Source organism: Ammospiza nelsoni, chromosome 13 (assembly GCF_027579445.1).
Source record: "Ammospiza nelsoni isolate bAmmNel1 chromosome 13, bAmmNel1.pri, whole genome shotgun sequence".
NCBI lineage: Eukaryota > Metazoa > Chordata > Aves > Passeriformes > Passerellidae > Ammospiza > Ammospiza nelsoni.
Genome location: NC_080645.1, coordinates 3,860,577 through 3,880,511, shown reverse-complemented (window position 1 = coordinate 3,880,511; position 19,935 = coordinate 3,860,577). Strand labels below are relative to the sequence as shown.

The 19,935-nt window shown below is 40.2% G+C and overlaps 1 protein-coding gene across 3 annotated transcripts in view; it reads right to left on the bottom strand.

Moving 5' to 3' along the window:
* Positions 1-19,935, bottom strand: part of PEPD (peptidase D) — a 193,099-nt gene that overhangs the window by 95,194 nt on the left and 77,970 nt on the right. For all 3 annotated transcript variants that reach the window (XM_059481314.1, XM_059481312.1, XM_059481313.1), the window contains 3 exons: positions 16,903-16,947; positions 10,010-10,085; positions 8,600-8,646 (listed from right to left, as the gene is read on the bottom strand). In XM_059481314.1, the coding sequence (XP_059337297.1) occupies positions 8,600-8,646; positions 10,010-10,085; positions 16,903-16,947 (168 nt within the window). The remainder of the gene's footprint in view (positions 1-8,599; positions 8,647-10,009; positions 10,086-16,902; positions 16,948-19,935) is intronic.

Below are 19,935 nucleotides of genomic sequence, written 5' to 3'. Positions count from 1 at the left end.
TCATTTGGGATATGCAAACCTCCTACCTTAAGAATAATAAAAGATAATAGCACTGAATTTATGATTCTAATGTCTGGACCAAATTTAGGCAGGTGCAGAAGTCAGAATTTTTAAGGAAAGGGAAGCTGAGAAAGCAGGTTCAGGAAGACCCAGACACACTTTGCAACTAAGTCTACCATGACACTTTCTCCAGTTTCTGGGAACATTTCAACATTCCTTTCTTTATGCAGGGACCAAACAAATGACCACACAGATGCTCTGTAGGCAGGTAAAAAATCTGCACATCCCCTCACTGACAAACACCTGCACCCTGTTCACAGGGTCCCCTGAAGCCACTCTCATCTGGACAAAGGCTGCTCCCTCTGCCTGGAGCCCAGGCTGCTTTCCAGCACTGAGCTGGCTGCAGGATGGAGCAGAGACACCAATCACCAACAGTGGAAATCAGAGCTTAATGCAGACTGAGGGACTGAAACAGGATTCATTTTTAATTGTTATTCTAAACTGCACAAGGGACCCAAATCAAGCTCCAAGGGCCTATCACAGGTGACAAAATCACTCCATGGATCCCAGGTATTAGAGCCAATATGAAAATGAAGCACAAAATAAAACAGAAAACTACCAGAAAGGAGTTATATCAATTACCCAAGAACTCCTTCAAGTAACAGAGGCCTCCTTGCCCCACCAGCTCCAAATAACCAACAAGTTCACCTGATCCAAACAAATTCTAGACCCTCTCAGAGGTCTTGTGGACACAACTCTCTGATCTGCAGCAGCAACAGAAACAGCACTGGCCAGGACCTTTCCCAGTTTAATGGTTTCTTGTCATACCCACTTCCTTCTCACAAAGACAGAATTACTGATGAAAAGCATATGACTACTCCCTCAACATAAACATCTCAGGAAACTCCCCAGATCTTGCAGGATTGGGAAGCCAATTCCTGAATGCCATTGAAATTTCCAACCCACACAACATATTAGTAACAGACACGTTCTTCTTCTCTTCCTTCAAACACACGATAAAGAAAAATCCCCAAAAACTGGCAAATTGACCCAATGTAATGTAATCCAGCATCAAGCCTTCCATTACAGAGCAAATCTAGAGGTCACACAGGCAAAAGGCTGTTAATAAATCACATGTAACATCCTAAACTTCACACAGTCCTTACAGTTACACTGTGCACCCAAACAACCCCACACAATTTTTGCAAATTATCTGCCAATCAGAGACAGAAGAATACTTGCCCACCTCTGCCACTCAGTACTGCCCAAGAGGACACAGCAGGCTCATTCTGAAATAAGAAAAAGCAGAAATGCAGTCCAATACTCCTGAAGGATATGGCACTTCACAAGAGGTTTGTACCAACTAAGAGGTGATAGCAACTGTACCCTACACTGACAGATTAATCTGAGGACCCTTCACATATCTCATTAGTTCTTTTAAATATACAGGTTTCAATAGGTGAGTTGGGACACCCAGAGTCAGCTGTCAGCAAAGCTCTTTGCAGCTCTCACTTGCCAAGGCTGCCTGAAGGTTCAATTTGATTTGAGCAGTAACATCACCTCTGCTGCCCAGTGTCATTCAGATTCCTCTCCAGTCCCAGCATTTTCCATCCCTTTTGCCTGCCTACCAAAGGTGTCCTGCCAGGCCTGGGAAATGGTTTAGTGGTGTAAGGTTTACAGTGCTGGTGGCTGGGCTTCACCTTTCAGGCCTCTTCCACCCTTGATTCTATGATGGCATGTCACCCTGTAACAACAACCCTGATCTTGCATTTTTCAATACTGCTGATAATGCACACACCCAAAAAACTACCACCTGCCAAAACAGCACACAATTCTGCACAACTCATCCCCTAGACAGATGATGCAACAACAGAAAACTAAACAACAAAGCCATCACAATAGACATTAAAAATGCTGCTTAATAAGCTGTGAGGTGTCACTTGCACACTATAATAATAATGAGGATGCACTAAGAACAAATTTGGAAAAGAATTATGCGGCAGTATTGCCAGCAGCAAGGAACAAAATCTGCTCTTTTTCTTTTCACATGTGTAAAATAGGTTCAATTTTCAGGTCAGTGTGTGATATCATGACATTAATGGCAGTCTTGTATTCTATCCATTTCCTTCAAGTTGAGCTTCTGGTCTCTGATCATGATCACAAACAATTCTGCTTATCAAAAGATGACCAAAAAACACAAAGTTCTCATCTGTCTGCTTCATCAGTAATTAGCAAAAATTATTGAGGTAAAGCTTACAACGCAGATAAAGCCTCACATACAGTAGAATCTTTACTTTTGACTTGTCTGAACAAGCATGAGAAAATCCACATCAAATAATAATTTCAGCCTACTGTCTTTTACAATGAGTTCCATTTCACATATCTCCAATCTTAGCTTGTCATTAGCAATGTTAATTAGTTCACTATCTCAACACCACACTGGATTCAGTAAAAACTGAGATCATTGCTAATTTGAGAAGAAAGCTGGTTCTTCCTTTAACATACTAATAGTCTCTGCAGTGACTAATAGTCACTGTAGAAAACATCCACAGAACTTAATAATGCTTGCAATTTTTAATGTTACAAAATTAAAATGCTACTGTTTTTTATTTCCAAAATTATAATCAAAGGATCATTATGAATTATCAGATTTACTATATTACTAACCCTGTGAGGACAGTGACAACAGCATTCAAAGGTGGGTTATCTCCTGCTATGCCATGAGCCAAGTTCTGTATGCACACACGTGGTGCACATCCTGCCACAGCTCTCTTTCTGAAGGCAACCCTTTCCAATATCAGCATGGTAATTGTTCTTTGGTATCTCTGTGATGATAGAGGGGCTTATTTGAAATCTCTCACATGGTCTAAGTTCACAGGTTTTTTGTAGAAGGTAAAGAAACCCCAAATATGTGAATTTCAATCACAAGAGTGGCCTGTGCAATGAAACAGTTCTCTTGCACCAGGAGGTGACTGAAAGAGAGAACACCTGAGCTTCCCCCAGGAGCTCCTGCAAAGGGAAAATGCTGGGAGGTTACTGGGAATGTACTGGAACTGCCCTGCTCCCTCCCAGCAGCTAATGGAGTCCACCCCCAACCCCCATGAACACAGTGAGCAGCAGCTCAGGTAAAATGGGTCTCAGTGCCCCAAGGAGTGTCTGACTCCCACATTTCTCCTCTCAGCTGGGCAAATGGAAGTGGGCACATGTTTGCCAGGGCTGGGGCAGCTGAACCTTCTGCAGTGGATTTACATCTCCCAAACAGACGAGGTGCTGAGACAGGAGCTCCATGCTCACAGGTAACCCTGTCCCCATTTCTGCTGTGTGGAGTGTGCACACATTTGCAATTGTGCCTCTGTATGTCACAGAACAGAAACAATGCTCAGGGGTTTTCTAAAGCAATTTTTAAATTCAGATTTATTTAAAGACTATTTACAACCTGACTTCAGCTGGATTAGGAAAGGAGTGGTGACAGCCTAATTTAAAACATCAAAGGACCAGCAGTACGTGGGGCAGGTGGGCAGGAGGGGAAGGCTGCAGGAAGTGTCTCTCTCAATCCAGTTGTTTTTCCAGGCACACACATCATCCCTGCCTTCCCTCTGGGCCCTGAACACATGAGATTCAGCAGCTCACTCCAATGAAGCAATTAGCACCCAGCATTGCTGTCAGAGCTGTCAGCACTAAGCTGCCTGCTTGGCCCTGGACACTGAGGTCATTTCCTATCACCATTTTTAGGAAGCCCTGGATGAGCCCTGCTGGCCCTGGCACAGGTACAAACCACTGGCTCAGCACTCCCTCCCTGCCAGCCCCAGTGCAGCCATGCTCAACAGAAGCTCCTGGGCTGCTGCATGGGGAGGATTTCTTGCTAAAAACAGAGATTGTGGCTGATCCACTTCTTCCTTCAACCCTTGTGCTAGAAGTAGATACACAGACAAATAAATAATATCAGGTACAGGATCATCTTACACCAAAAACCATCCAGACAGCAGGCAGACTCCTGTCCTACCACACAGGCCTGCAGAAACAAAGGAAAAATTACTGGATTGCACTGAGGTTTTTAAAATGCAGGAAAAGGTCACCTTCTACCTCTCTCTCTGTTTCTCATGTATTTTAAAGTTTGAAAAGTAACCTTTTGATAGCAGCACCCTACACTGAAAAACACATCACCTCTGACTGCAAGGCAGTTTGGGAAATAAGGCAGTCAAGACATTTCCAGGCTATACAACATTAACTGTTAAAAAAAAAAAAAAAAGAAAAAGACATAAAAGATGTATCAGTAACTGAGCAGGCTGACATGCTGCTTGAGACTAATGGAGAGCTGGTATCTTGTTTAATAAACATACACAAATAGCAGTGAGGGTCATGACACAATTCAACACCATTCCCACACCAAAAAGCAACTCTGAAAGATTCTCCTGTGTATTTTTGTCAGCTGCAATGGGCATTCTTATTTACTATCTATGCACACTTATGTGAAGGACTCACCAAGGTTATAATTGAGCTGAAAATCTATCCAGCCTCATAAAAAAACCAAGTATTTTTGAAGATCATTTGCTGCAGAAGTCAGTGACTTTTTCAAAAACATTCAAAGAGCAAAATCATCAGGAAATAGTAAGTGGCAAATACTGATTAGCTAAAATCATCAGCATTTCACTAAAAGGAAATGCCCAAAGGAAAATAAAATTATTCTGGCTATTTTCTCTTTTTTAGTGAAATAAAATGTGTGTTTTATTTTCAGTTTATTCCACTGGAGCAGAGGAGAGAGAGAGAGAAAAATGAAAGATGAGAGCCATAATCTGTGAGAGTGCTCTCAGACTTTCCCAGATAGTGAAATTTAACACTGGCAGATACAACAGCAACTCAGAGCCCAGGCTCTGCTCTGGAATCAGGGACAGCACTGAAAAGAATAGGGATAAAGAACTTTTATCAGCCTCAGCTGGTAAGAGAGGCAAGGCGTAAAAATAGTCTGTAAGCATTGTAAACCATCAAGAAAAAACCTCTGTAGCTGCTTCCTTGCCATTTTATTCTTCAAATTATTGCCCTTAGAGCACAGTGGAGTTTAACTTTAGTACTAACTGCTACAAAATCCCCACAATTACTTCCCCTACAATGAAGAAGTTTTCCTAATATCCCATCTAACCCTGTCCTCTGTCAGTTTGAAGCCATTCTCCCTTGTCTTGTCAATCCAGGCCCTTGTAAGTAGTCAGTCCATCTTTCAGGTAGCTCCCCTGAGGTACTGGAAGGTCACAAAAGAAGCTTCTCCTGTGCAGGTGAGCAATGGCAGCTGTGCCAGCCTTTCCTCCCAGCAGAGCTGCTCCATCCCTCTGCCCATCCTGGAGCCTCCTCTGGGCTCTCTGAGCAGCTCCAGGTCCCTCCTGGGCTGGGCCAGGGAAATCACTGAGGGGCAGAGGGGCAGAATCCCCTCCCCTGCTGCCCACTGTCTGCTGGCCAATGCTCTCTGTACACTAGCCACTGTCCCCTGTGCACTAACCACTGCTCCCTGCACACTGTACAGGGTACATTGCCCAATGCTCCTCTGCTTCACAAGGCTCCCCTTGCAGGATGAGGCCCCAGGTTTTGGGCACTGCAAGCACAGTTATTTGCATGGTACCCCCAGTGTTCAGCAGCCACAGAGGTTTCAGAGACAGTCACACAATCCAGGGGGCGTGGGACAAGGGAATGGCTGGTTAGGGCTGCTTTAGTGCTACCTGGTGTCCTCAAGGCAGTGAGAAATAAACACATCATCATTCAACGAACCCAGGACTGTGCACACACTCCTATCACAGTGACACCAAAAGGGTTCATTCATTTTAACGTGCTTTCAGCACACTGCTTTCAGCAAGGACAGCTGGAAGTAAAGAAGACATCTGGCTCAAGAATGCCATGACAGAGAAAACAAAGGACTGAACCTCTGGGAACATGGGGTGGGGTTTATGGTAATGGGTAAATTTTCATATGCATATAGTAACTGTATATAAGAACTACATGTCCATGTTAGGTTAGGATCTCCAGCATGAACCTCAGGCCTGAATAAATGATGCCCTCTTTAATACAGCTTTAGTGTTGGGGAGTCTTATTCTGATATTTTGGATATTTGGACGTTCAGTGCTATTAAGAAGGGGACAAACTCCCACAAAAATGGGCAATGCACACAACAGCTGTGTGTCCAGAACTCCTGATGCAGAAGTCACTCACCTGTTGCTACAGCATACACCTTCACATCATTCCCCAACCAGACTGACATTCCAAGTAGCCACCCCAATCTTAAAAGTGTTCTTTTTAATAAAAAGGGAACAAATGAGGCAATGCACAGAAGATTCCACACTTAATTTGATAATACACAGATAAAATCTAGAAATTGATAAGCACTGATCTACAGAAGTTATCTCCAGGCCTTCAGAGAACTCTGAAACAGATAACTGTAGCTCCTAATTAGTGCTTTCAGTCTGTTTTTATATAGACACAAAACATCTTTGTCTACATGCTCACACACAACTTTGCTGGAATCACAGATTTTATTCACACACTTCTCAAGCTGAAGACTTTTTTTAGCATTTTGCTATATTTTGAACAATATATTCACTACAGAGCAGTTTCATAATTAAAACCCTTTAATTAAAGAAGATTAATTAAACATGAGATAAGCACAAATACTAAACAAACTGCTTCAGAGAAAACCCAGAATCTGACCTACCAAAATGACTTCATATGCAATTACACATGCTGTGAATTACTGTCTGTAGATAATTGCCTTGGCTGTCTCCTTAAAGTCAACCGACCACACATTAAAGTTAAATAATATCAAACCAGAAAAGAAGTCAGGGCTGATTGGAGTTGCAGTTAAATGCATTTATTTTTTATATATCTCAGCATTAACACATTACTGGTTCAAAATCATTTACCAGTGTTTAACCAAATGGACAAAGAAAAGGCAACACTTAGGTTCTACATCCAGTAACAGACAATTTTAATTGCTTTTGGGATCTCTGCCATTATTCTTCCTAGTAGTCAGAAGAACAGCAGACAGTTTAAATTTTTAGGGCCCTTTTCCCCTAAAGGAATGGGTGCAGGGATGAATTCAGTAAAAGAAACTGAAATTCTAATTATAGTCTCCAAGGCAGACACAGTAGAGCAGTCTGCCAAGACCTCTTTCATTAGCTAAATAACTTCAAACTCTTTCAAGAAGTGTAATCCATCAAGATTTATGGAAGAATAGAAGGCAATTTTAAATAGGTGTAGTAGCTGTTTATTTATTTTTTTCAATTGAAACACATAAATAATATTTTCAAATAGTTGATGTGTGTGAAAGGAGCTAGCCAGGGAAGAATGAAAGTCCCAGAGAAAAAAAGGTAATATACCTTGTGGACTTACAGAAGAGTGTTTATATAAGTAGTTGTTGTATGACATTTAAATCAAACTGGCATTTAAAAGCACCCGAGAAGAAATTCTGCTCTAGGGAAATTTTTGATTGCTAATGATTTCCAGAGCCAAAATTTCACTATTGGCACATAGAGCATTGCCAGTCAGTAAAATGAACACAAACACAAAGTTCAAAAATAAAGACAGAATGTAAACAATATTTTATTTTCCCTGTTACTTGGTGGTATGTGTTAGTGTAGTTTGAGGCACTGACAAATTATAGGCATGAGACTATAGTATCTCCAGAAATTTAAACTGCTTAAATGGAACTAAGGGCTTTATTTGTCTTTTGAGCTACCTTGAAACCCTGATGACAAATATCGTGGTTCCTTTGTATTCCCTTCCCTGGGTGCTGCTCTAGCCTGCTTACAAGCCTCTGAAAAATTACTGCCAAGAAACCACAGTAACTGACATATGATTGCTATTTGCTATTTCTTCATTATGCAAATACTTTAAAAATTGAAAATACCACGTACAATCTAAAAATAAATGGACTTGATGATCAAAACCATGCTTTATATGAGAAATGCTGCTGATCTAATGTAAATATTGATTCAAGAGAGGAGGCAATGTTTTCCTTAGATCCAGACACATCATTAGTGTATCAGTTAGGACCAGCCAAACCCCTCATGGATGCCTGTACAGCACATTCTTTCCAACACCAGAGATATGTGCTGCTCTCTTATTGACTTCTCAGCAGCAGTAGAACACCCACCACAGGTGTAATCTGAGCTCCTTGTGCAGGCTGAGTACAGGTACTGCTGCCTTGTAATTGCAGACAAAATGTAATTGCACACAGCCCTTCACAAGACACTTAAACACCCACTCATGCAGCCTTCAAACACAACCAGACTAAAGGCAATGTTTAACCATAAACACAGTTTTATTGATGGCTTCAGACAATGAAAACAGCTATTTCATCAAGCTTCTGTAAATTCCTGTAGCTTCAGCAAGAGAGATATGCTACACTTAACCAAAAAATAATCACCCCTCATCAAATGCATGTTTGAAACACATGAAGAACCACCTCAAAATAACAAAATAATACTGACAATGGCCTTCAAACACCAATGAACTCTCAGTCTCAACTGAATCCAAGCTACTGCATTGTCTCAGCTATTGCTTTTCCCCCTGCAACAGAGCTATTATCTTTTTTTATTATAATTAGTATAAGAACTCTTACCTCTCCAGCTCGTATTCTTTCATTCCTACTTTTACAGCCTTCATTACCTGTAAGATACATATTAGCATGAGACCATCATAGCAGGAGGAAATCTCATATTTATAAATTTATGACTTATGACTATCTCCAGAGAAACCTATATTACAAAAATATCATCTGTACTTCATTTAAATTTACATCAGTACATGCATTTTAAAACTACACTGGAATCAAACACTTAAATCTTTAAAAATGCCTGCAGTCTCCAGCAATAAAGCAAGTTTAATTGTCAAACTACAATATCCCAATGAAGTGCAGCTCACCAAAATACCAATGTTCAATTGTGAAAGCTGTGGTGAACATGGCAGCAAGGCCTTTTGTGCTGCTTAGGCAAAACAAAGCTATGAACTGGATTAGCCTACATGGGAGAGTCTCCTTTATAGTTTGAATCAATAGAAAACTATTAGAGTTACCACCAGTTTACAAGTCATAAGTCTGATTCTTGTTCTCAGATTTGCTAAGAAAGTTTCATTACTTTGTTTCTGTATTATAGAAGTTCTAGGCAGCTGCTCTACAGAAAAAAATACTCTCAGGTGTGATAAGATTATTCAAGGATGACGAAAAACCAAGGAATATGAATGCAAAATGACTACCCTTTGAGTTTTCAATTTTATAGTATTCATTTTAGCACATTTTTACCCTTCATAGTTTGGATATCTGAGGAGCAGGAGCCAAGACAATCTGAGATAACCTCATCAGCTAGTTTTACCTAAGCTCCCCCTGGTCATCACCACTCTCAGAACTCCTGGGCAGATCTGCATCACCGTGTGGAGCACAGGAGCGACAGCCAGGCTGGTTTTGTCATCACCACCAGGAGAGGGGTGCAGCTCCCCTGTGATTGCCAGGGCCAACCAGAGAGCCTGGACTTGGCATTGCCACCCTGGTATGGCAACAGAAGAGCAGGGCTCAGCACTGCCCCAGGGACTCCCCCAGCTCTGAGGAATCCTCTCCCTGTCCCACACTGTGCATGGCAAAACTTCCCCAGCCCACCAGGATCTGGGGACAGTCACCTGCTAGTTCAGCTTTTCAGAGCCGCACATGGGCCTGAATGACCTTGATCTTTTACTTCTCATCATGATTCAGGTATTTGTGCACACAGGACAGACAGCCTGCAGCAGGTCACCTTCTGCTGAGGTGTGTGAGCTCTTGCCCAAACCCACACTTCATTTCTCACACATCACAAACGCACCGCTGAGTTCAAGGGCAATGCAAGGTACATTACTGGGCTGTAATAGGAGGGATATTATCCTCTTATTTCTATCCAGCCTTTCCATTATTTTATTACTAAGCAATTCTGGGTTGCTGGGGACATTTTCTGAGTACCACTGCTACACTAAGAGCAAAAATTATTAACAGTAAAGGATCCATTACCTCTTTATGAGCTTCACTGGAGATTTTATTGGTGTAGCGCAGAACTTCCAGCTCCATGTCTGTCTTAATGACACGACTTGAAGAGAAGAACAACAGACAGCACGTTAGACTGCAACTCCACAGCTAAAGAATGCAAAGTGAAAAAACCCTGAAAATTATATGCATCACCTATAATAAGATTAGATCAAGTACACCTCAAGAGCAAACAGCTATTACAGTATTCATGACAGCAAAGTATTGTTGGCATTGATTCAGCATTAGCAAAACAATCTTACAAAGGCAAGTCACAAGAATTTCAAATATCAGCCTGCCCTATTTAATACTGATAAACAAGTGGTTCAACCAGCATTTTTTCAACTCTTCTGCAATACATTAGGGACAAAATCAATGTAATTCTACATTTGTCATAACTCTAACACTACTTCAAATGGAACATTTCTACAAGCATGCTCAATTTCCTTTTAAATACAATTTGAAACTATTTTACATATTTAAATTCCCAGAGCTCCAGAATTTCTGTTCACAATCACAACTCCCACCTATTTGCAATACCTCAAAAGGTGGGCAAGGGGTGATGTGAAAAATGCTATCTTTGTTTGGTATTCAAAAACCCCAACCATGAACTCAGAAGCCACAGCAGTAATTACAGCCATGATGTTCATTCTTTCACATGCTTCTGAAGGAAGATAAAAAACATAAAACCTCAAATAAACCAATGCCCTGAAAACCCCATCCTACTCTGTGCCTTATGAGATACTGAATTCAGGTATGTTTATAAGCCTTGATACTCTCTTCTGAACTCATGTCAAAAATGCACTGTTTAACTCTTCTCTACATGTATTTCTATCATGTATTTCAAATAAAAGCAGCTATTGAGTGTGACATGCACAGGAAAGCAGACACAGTTCCATAACCTCTATTAAACCCACATACTCCTTCCACTGTTACACACACTGAATTCCTGGTATTGTTCATGCCCATCTCAAGGGCAGCTGTGAAGTACATACTTACTGTTTACAAAGTACAGAACTACATCTATTGAATTGCATGAAAATATTTCAATCATGTTTTCGAGCTGCACTCCAGGGTTTGCAGCAGTTACAAAGAACCATAACTGTTACACTTTGAAACTGCCACCAAGACCTCTCTTTTCATTGTTCCATGCTCCTCCTCACACTGCTGTAGAAAACTCTACTGTATTTCTGCTCTGTAGTTTGTTTTAATGAGTCCAGAAACAGGTTTCCCAGCCATCAGTGCCTCTGATGTGAGATTACAGCATTTCCCACAGACAGTGCATTACCACAGCACAGCCACTCCCTTCAAACAACTCCTCTGGCAAGAGTAAAGGTACCTTTGTAAAATCCTGATATTGATCAGAATGCTTTTACAAACAGAAACATTATAGAGGGGAGTGGATTGACTTTCTTAGTCAAATGGAAGATGACACAAAATAATCACTATGCAATTGAGAATGAGAAGTACCAGGTTTTAAAATGTACACCCAGGTGAAAAGATTACACTGGGATGGTAAAATCTGCTGACTGTGAGTGAGGAAACAAACTTCCACTCCTGTCTTTCAGCCAAGACATAAAAAAGAGTGGCTCAAATATATTTCCGTTAGAATGAGGCAGCAGCAAAGGCTTATAGATTTTAAATTTTTTTTTAATCCTATTTCTTGGAAGACTGCATGTGCTAGCAGGGTAATTTAATACTTGTTTGATGTGCCTTTATATTACCTTCAGTATAAAGTACATATCCATGATCTGCAATTGCCCGAAAAATAGGTTGTTTCATAATTCAGCTGTCTGATCTCTTTGTTGCAATCTGCTGGTAATAAAAGTTAGTAACTGCTCCACAGCAAGTGCAAACAGTGTTAGAAACCATTTCCCTTGGCTTGGGCACAAGGCTTCAGGATCAATGTATCTATTAGATCACACAATGTATTTGTATCAGATCAGTCAATGTATTTGTACTAGATCACTCAATGTATTTGTACGAGATCACTCAATGTATCTGTATTAGATCACTCAATGTATTTGTACTAGATCACACTATGTATCTGTACTAGATCACACTATGTATTTGTATTAGATCACTCAATGTATCTGTATCAGATCACTCAATGTATTTGTACTAGATCACTCAATGTATCTGTATTAGATCACACAATGTATCTGTATTAGATCACACTATGTATTTGTACTAGATCACACAATGTATCTGTATTAGATCACACAATGTATTTGTATTAGATCACACTATGTATTTGTACTAGATCACACTATGTATCTGTATTAGATCACACAATGTATTTGTATTAGATCATTCAATGTATTTGTACTAGATCACTCAATGTATTTGTATTAGATCACACAATGTATCTGTACTAGATCACACTATGTATTTGTACTAGATCACACTATGTATTTGTACTAGATCACTCAATGTATTTGTATTAGATCACACAATGTATCTGTACTAGATCACACAATGTATTCGTATTAGATCACAACTTCTCAGGTATCTGTTTGAAAATAGGAATTCATGCTCAGCCTCAGACTGACTATTTATGCAATGCAGCTCCTTCCTTTACACAAGGTCAGGCACTGAAATACTTCACAGAAAATATTTAGTCATTCTGAGACCAACAAAAACCACTATCCAAGGAGTGAAGGAGCGAAGGAAGGAGAGGGAGGATTGTGCAGGGAACAGGATCAGCAGACCCTGGGCCCCTGGGTTACATTGGCACTGTTGATGGAGCTCCCACATCATGTCTGGCTAGTAGAAGAGCCTGGATTTCACCCCTTTCTCACTGTCTGGACAGTGCAAAAGGCAGCACCCTCCCAAGCCAGGTTTACAGCAGTGTTTGGCACTTCAGGGCAATCTTGTGATGAGTGTCCACAGTTCTCAGGATGTTCTCCCCCACTTCCAAAATAAGGACAGGAAGAAAATACCACCTTTTTTCATGAATGTGAACTTCAACATTCTATTAAAAACAGCTCCTAGACCAGTTACAGCCTCTGCATAAATGCATTAATATTTTAATGGGAACAAATAATTTCCAGGCTCCAGCTAATGCAAATTGCCCCAATGTACAGACTGCACATGGAAGGCACGCCTCAGATTAGCAGGGGAGGCACTCAGTGCAATCCAGTTGAAATAAAAGCACAAGTCTCTGGAAGTCAGGACTGACCTGTAACTTTCACCCTTTTCCCCCCTCATTTCACCAGTGTAAAAACATTTCTTCTTCCTCATTCTCCTTTTCCACACATTTTCTACTTTTATTTTCACTTAACCATATGAGCAGCTGGTCTTTTCAACCACGTCAGCCATCCAGCAGGACAGAGAAACTCTAATGTAAACAAGAGACATTTCAATCCTGAAAGTGCATCTGGGCATTTTAAATGTCTGGATACCAAATTACATGCATGACCTAATCAAGTGGTGAAGAGCACATAGAATTTGAGGCAATTATGAGGCTGAAACTCACATAACTCAACTATATTTTCCTAAACCAGTGCTCTCCTCAAAGATACATAAATTGGTTCTCTATGTGCATTCTGCAGCTCTGATAATGCTGCCAGAAGTATTTGTTTCCAGTTATCAGATAAGTGCTTTATCAACTGGCTTGTTTTGCTGCTTTTTGGTAGATGTGTGCAACCTTAATGTCTCCTTTCTGTGACACACATGGAAAACACCTGGGAATGTCCACTCCACCTTTTCCTTCTGGAAATATTAGATTTACAGACCACCTAATACGTAAGGATGATGCCCATGTGGGCAGACTTCACAGGCCTGCCTTATTTTTACCTTTTCTCACCTCTGCTGTTACCTTTCCACATTCTATTTATAGAAATTTCTCTATCACAGTTGATACATTTCTGCTCTTCTGCAATGCATAAAAAGTTGCTGACTGAATTAGCATCAAATCCAGCAAACACAGCAATGCACATATGCAAAGGAGAGGTATCACAGCACAATTCTGAGACAGGTGCATGAACATCAAAGACAGGAGTTCAAAAAAATGTTAAGGGGTTTACAGCATAGATAGAAAAACCCCTGAAAACACAAAAAGCAAATGAACAGTTTTAAGATATTAACATACAGATCAGTTTTCACTAAGAGATATTTATAGCTTTCCATCAAAATAATGCAAAAAACAGAACATATGAAATCTCCCACATAAAACTATCAAAGTTCATTTTCACTGGGTTTACAGGAAAATACAGTATATACAGGCACAAAGCTGCAAAGTACTAAATGTTTACTTCTAGCAACAACAGGATTATGATAGACACTGGCAAATTAGAGGAACAGAAGGCCATTTGGCTAAGTGTTGGTGTCAAAAAACCTCCTGATTGCTAAGGAGATAATTTAGACAAGTTTGAATTCTTTCTTCTGTTAGATGGCATTTTCTTTTCCAAACACTGGAATCAATACTTAGCATATCCATTAGCCATGAAATTTGAAGTGGAAGCCTTTAAATCTAAAATGAAAGTTTTAAAATTTGTTTGAAACTACACCCACTCAATAAAATGAAAAAAATTAACAGAACACCATCTGCAAACTGCTGAAATCCAGTGTAAGGTTGAATTCTTCTGTTTTAAGTTCCACATCAAGTCAGAAAATAATGAGATCTTGAAATATTAAGCAAGAGAGGCAACAGATCCTTAACCACAAACACTTTGCCTCTTATCATTTTGTCTGCATTTTATTAGAAGACTGTATAATGCTAGAGCTGGCTTTTGTAGCTCCCAGTTCCCCCTGGCTGGTTCAGAAAGCTCAGCCATTTCACCTCTAGCTGGCAGCTTGACAGCATGGCATAGAGCAAAGTTTTTCTGAAAGTACCATGTAAAACACAGTAGTTCAGAGCTTGCCAAATCTGAAATGAAATCCATCCCTGCAAGGAGATGATTCAAAGGATGCAATTTCTTACCCCAGAATATAACCCACAAGAATTCATCTTCCTAAAAGAAAAATGTTCTTAACTCTAAAAATATTGATTTCTAAACAAACTTCCTTGGCTGGTAACTTGACATTCCAAGGAGATTTCTACTTTAGTAAGCTTTAATATGACCTGCCATTCACATGTTAATTTCACCAGACACTTAAATCCTAACAACCATCTTTAACATACTTCTGACTTAAAAGGAAAGCCACCAAACTCAGTAAAACTTTCTCTTCACTTAGAATTGCCCTTCCTTAAAGCCAGGTGTAGGGAAGGTGCATACCAAGCATCCCCCTTCAGTCAGGCTGCAGGAAGAACTGAATCAGAATTCCAGGCTGCAGGAAGAACTGAATCAGAATTCCAGGCTGCCTCTCACAGTTCAGTGAAGAGATGATTCCTTCCAGCCCAGCTCCAGGTGCTGCCTTTTCACTGCCTCAGTGCTCCACCTCTCTCAGCACAACCTCCAGGGCACTGACCTGATGTTTGTCCTTACCTGAGCTTCCTAAAGAAGATTCAATCACCCTTTAATTGAAACCACAGAGGGGAAAAGTTCATCATACCTTGGTAAGGTGGATGGAAACAAGCTGAAAGCTACCTTGGGAAAAAGTCTGTAGCCCTACTTCAAAGCCTTCTGCAGCTAAAATTACCATCTCTGTGCCTGTTGTGTCTTCAGTACAAAGCTTAGAAGTCAGACAGGCCCTTTCCAAGTCCTCTTCCTCACCCCTCTTAAACTTAGAAATCAAGCCCATAACATAACTTCACTGTTTAGGAAAAGGAATGGCACAAATTCTAGAATAGGCAGGATATAAAGATCAGCCCCCTGACACTCAGCACAGGAGAATGAGTCCACTATCACAGCTCCAGGCACACCCAGGACTCAGGGATGGAATAATGCCTACACAAAACCTCCCTACTTCCCTTCTGCAGCCTTATGTCCTGCCAAGCAATGAAAAATATCTGCCACAACAGATATGTGACCTTTTAGCAATTCTAAATGTTCCAAAAATCACTGATGTTCAAATAACATCTCCACAGTTTTCAAGCTGGCAATTAGCTGTAGATGGAGACAGCAGAAGATGGTTCTCAGCATATGTGCTGGAAATAAGCATTAAAAACATAATATGTAGTAGCATGAAATGCAATACCCTGCCACAGTGGTAGCCAGAGGGTGCACCTGTGTTTTGTATTTTAAGCTTATCTGTCTTAACTAAGGATTTGCTTCCTCATTTCTAGATTAATGTACTCAAAAAAAGCTCAGTTAAAAACCTAATTCATTAACAAAAAATCCACTACTGTGTTCTTTCATCCACTACTATGTTACTTCAGTAATTTTCTAAATGGAAAACTAGAGAGCCTTAGTTGGAGCAATCCTGTGGACAAAGTCAGCAATGTTGACCAGAAGAGGAAAACTAACAAAATGGAGCAGCTTTGCACTTAGTAACACATCCAATTTGTTTGTTTCAGATAGGCTACAGCAGAATTCCCCAAGAATTCCAAAGTACAGCTATTTGAATAATAATTCAGCAAAATTAAGGCTGTTAAAATAAATCCTGGAGAAGAAATAACACCTAATTAAATACTACCTGTTTAGACAGAGTTTTGATCTACATTTGATTTCTGTTGCTAGAACATAAATTCTCCTCAGTTCTTTCTCATTCATACAAATTCATATTTACACAAATGTGACTTTAACCCTAACACATCCTAGAGAAATGTGTATCCAGATAAAATGCTTAAGAAATGTTACATAAATTCTTTGGTTTTCAATGCTGTTACCTTGCCTTATTATTAAGTCCATTATTTCCAGTCCATAACATGAAATCAACTTAAAATTAAAAGTCCTGTGGTAAAGTAGGAGGCTTCAGCTGAGGGAACCCCTCTGAAGCAATGGTACAGTATAAGCCTGTTCAACACTACTCAAAGAGAAATATTTTATGTTACTCACCATTCAGCAATTTCAGGATGAAGAATTTTGTTGTTGACATTAAATCTAAAAAAACCCAAAGATATTAATATTAAAAAGCAGCCAGCCACAACAACAGAGACTAAATACTCTTTCTTTTTTTAACTGTGTATTCTCTGAGGAAGTAAAGTGAAAACAAGTATCGTATGGGAATTCAACAGAGACGCCAGTGAGAAGAATGCATTTAATTTTGCAATACATGAAACTAAACCATATACATAATTTCAAGAATGTCAGAAGGCAGTGTAACAGTATGTTTGGACATGCTTATCACACTTCTTTTGGCAACAATAAAATGCTGGGTTATCAGTTCACTGCTGTGACTGTGGGGTGGACCAGACTGGCCTCCAGGCATTCATTCCAAATTATTCTGTGATTATTACTTTGTTCCTCAAACACCCTTCAATGAAATTAAGCCCAGCAAATTGCAGATTTCATCCTTTGTTTCATGCCTTCCCACTTCAGTGTGCACAGAAGGTGGCCATGAGATAAACAAGCTTGCTTAGAGGATGGTGAAAAGGAAAATGACCTCTCCAGGTCTTCTCCAATCTGCAGAAGAGGCACAGCAGAAGCTCCACACTCGCCTTGGCCTCTGACACCTCACTATTTTTCTGTTTATTTTCTATATGAGCAATTCATGTATTCTGGGAATGATTTTGAGGCTCTCTAAACAATAACACCACAGTGGCAAATAGAGCAAGCAGCAGAGTAATTAGGTGGAACACAAATGGATTTTCAAGCATTGTTTAAAGGGTTTTTTGCTAACAATTTAAATGCCTAAGGAGTGTTCTGCATCAAGGATATTTCTGTCTGCTCTGGACTGTTGGCTCTCCAGTTAGGGTATTTAAGAGAATTAAAATGCTTCAAGCTCCCAACAGTTCTTCAAAACAATGTTATGTGGCAACAGTTCCTTTTCCCACATTTTTGAAGGAAAAAATTAAATTTTTCCAGGTTATTAACCATTCTTTATACTTCAGAAGGGACCAATGAAAGCACAAATTCAGTTTAAAAAAATTACTTAGAAGTCACTTTTAATTATGTAAGGGTCCTCCTGTGTCCTGGGAAAGCAGAAAAGAACCCTATGTTTCTCTTTTTCATAAACACATGCTCATAAACTTATAAAACCCTAATAAGGAGAAGATTAGTAGCTCAAATCACAAACTTATTCCAACATTCAACAAGGACAAGCTGTATGGTATTCAATATTATGGGTATGAATGGGAAATCACTGTAAAAAAATTCCAGACAAAAAGCCACCCACCAATCTCAGAACAGTGCATCATTATATAATAAAATTGGCCACTTGGAAACAAGAAAGTATCAAAAGGGCATATTTTCAATTTAATCATCACTATCTCAAAAATTATCACTTAGGTAGAGCAATGCAGAAATAATTCTACAATGGATGTAAAATACAGTGAAATACAAATTTATATAGAAGAAAATACATGAATGACACAGTAAAATCAGTCTATGAAGATTTTAAGAACCCAAAAGCCTGAGCTCCTGTGTGGCTGGAGAACACCAACAGACACCACCACAGAACACCAAGACACAGAATTATGCTGCAGCTGTAACAAGAGACACAAAAGCTTTCAGTAATGTCATCAGCATGTCAGACAGAAAACTGATCAATGAAGCCAAATGTAAGGAGCCAGTGCAGCACTGGAGAGTCCAACAGCAGCTCTATGCAAACAGGAGTAAACCATGGTTACTGTGAAATAACAGAAAATAAAGCACAGGGAAGGGCAGTTACAGAAGGCAGCTGACTTTCACTCTGAAAATCCACATCTCAAAAAACGGAATTGATCACTTTAACCACAAACACAAATGGATGAAATCAAAAGCAAATTAAATGAGCCAAATATGAACCTCATAAAAGAAGACTGTCTCTGTCGCAGACATTTTTTCACAGAAATCCTTTCTTTCAGACTTGTGCATCTTCTGGGAAGCAAAGGCCCCAGAAGAAGAATGTAAACAATGATTATCAGCTGCTGTGAGATGCAATAGGATGCACCTGTGATTGGTTCATGTTCCATGTGCACAATATTAGGGCCAATCACAGAAGCAAGCTCGGGGACAGATTCCCTGGATACAGAACTTTGTTATTGATTCTATTCTATTCTTAGCTTAGCAAGCCTCTGCAACTTCTCTCTTTATTCTCTTTAGTATAGTTATAATGTATTATATATCATATATCAATAAATCTAGCCTTCTGATCAAGAAACAAGATTCTCATCCTTCTCTCACCATGGAGACCTCCTCAGGTCGCTGTAATATGTCTCACCTGAGCATTCAGAAAAGGGGGAAATTGTACACTGGTGTAGACTTACAGCAGCTCACTCTTTAGAAAAGCCATTTCAGCTACAGTCCCTGCATTCTATCTTTCCTGGCCATGCCTTAGATTTTAGCTTTTATATTTTTCAGATTCTGTGCTGCTTTAGTGTGAGGGTCTGGGCTTCACATTAGGGGATGGTGAGCTCTGTGCACAGAGCAGGGAGACAAAACAATTCCTGCTCCAGCTGGGGACCAAGGACAAATGATCCAAATCTCAGCCCAAGAGCACAAACACCGTGGGCTGGAGAGAGAAAAACAAGCAGGGTGGGACTGCATGGGCTAAAGCTGGAATGGGACAGTGAACTGCAAGATGCAAACGGAGCAGAACTGATCAAAGTGACAGACCCCTTGAACTGTTGTGCATTTTGGGGCCATTTTGGTTCATCTTGGGTGCAGCCCTGGCTGGGCTCTTGTGCTGCCCAAGGTGGATCCATTCAGGCCTTCTAATAAATCCCAACTTTATTCTTCAGCTCCATCTAGCCTCTGTTCTAGGGCAGCCTTCACAAGGCATCAGGCTCTTCTTGAACTGTCTCTGTGCTGCCAGAAATCCAAATTTTGCTGTCTGGGACCGCCTACTATGCCTACTATGTGGCAGTTCCTTAAAATTCTGGTCTGCTGTCAACTGGGGAAGCTCATTGAACACACAGAGAGGCAGCAGGACTGAATCAGCAGGGTGCT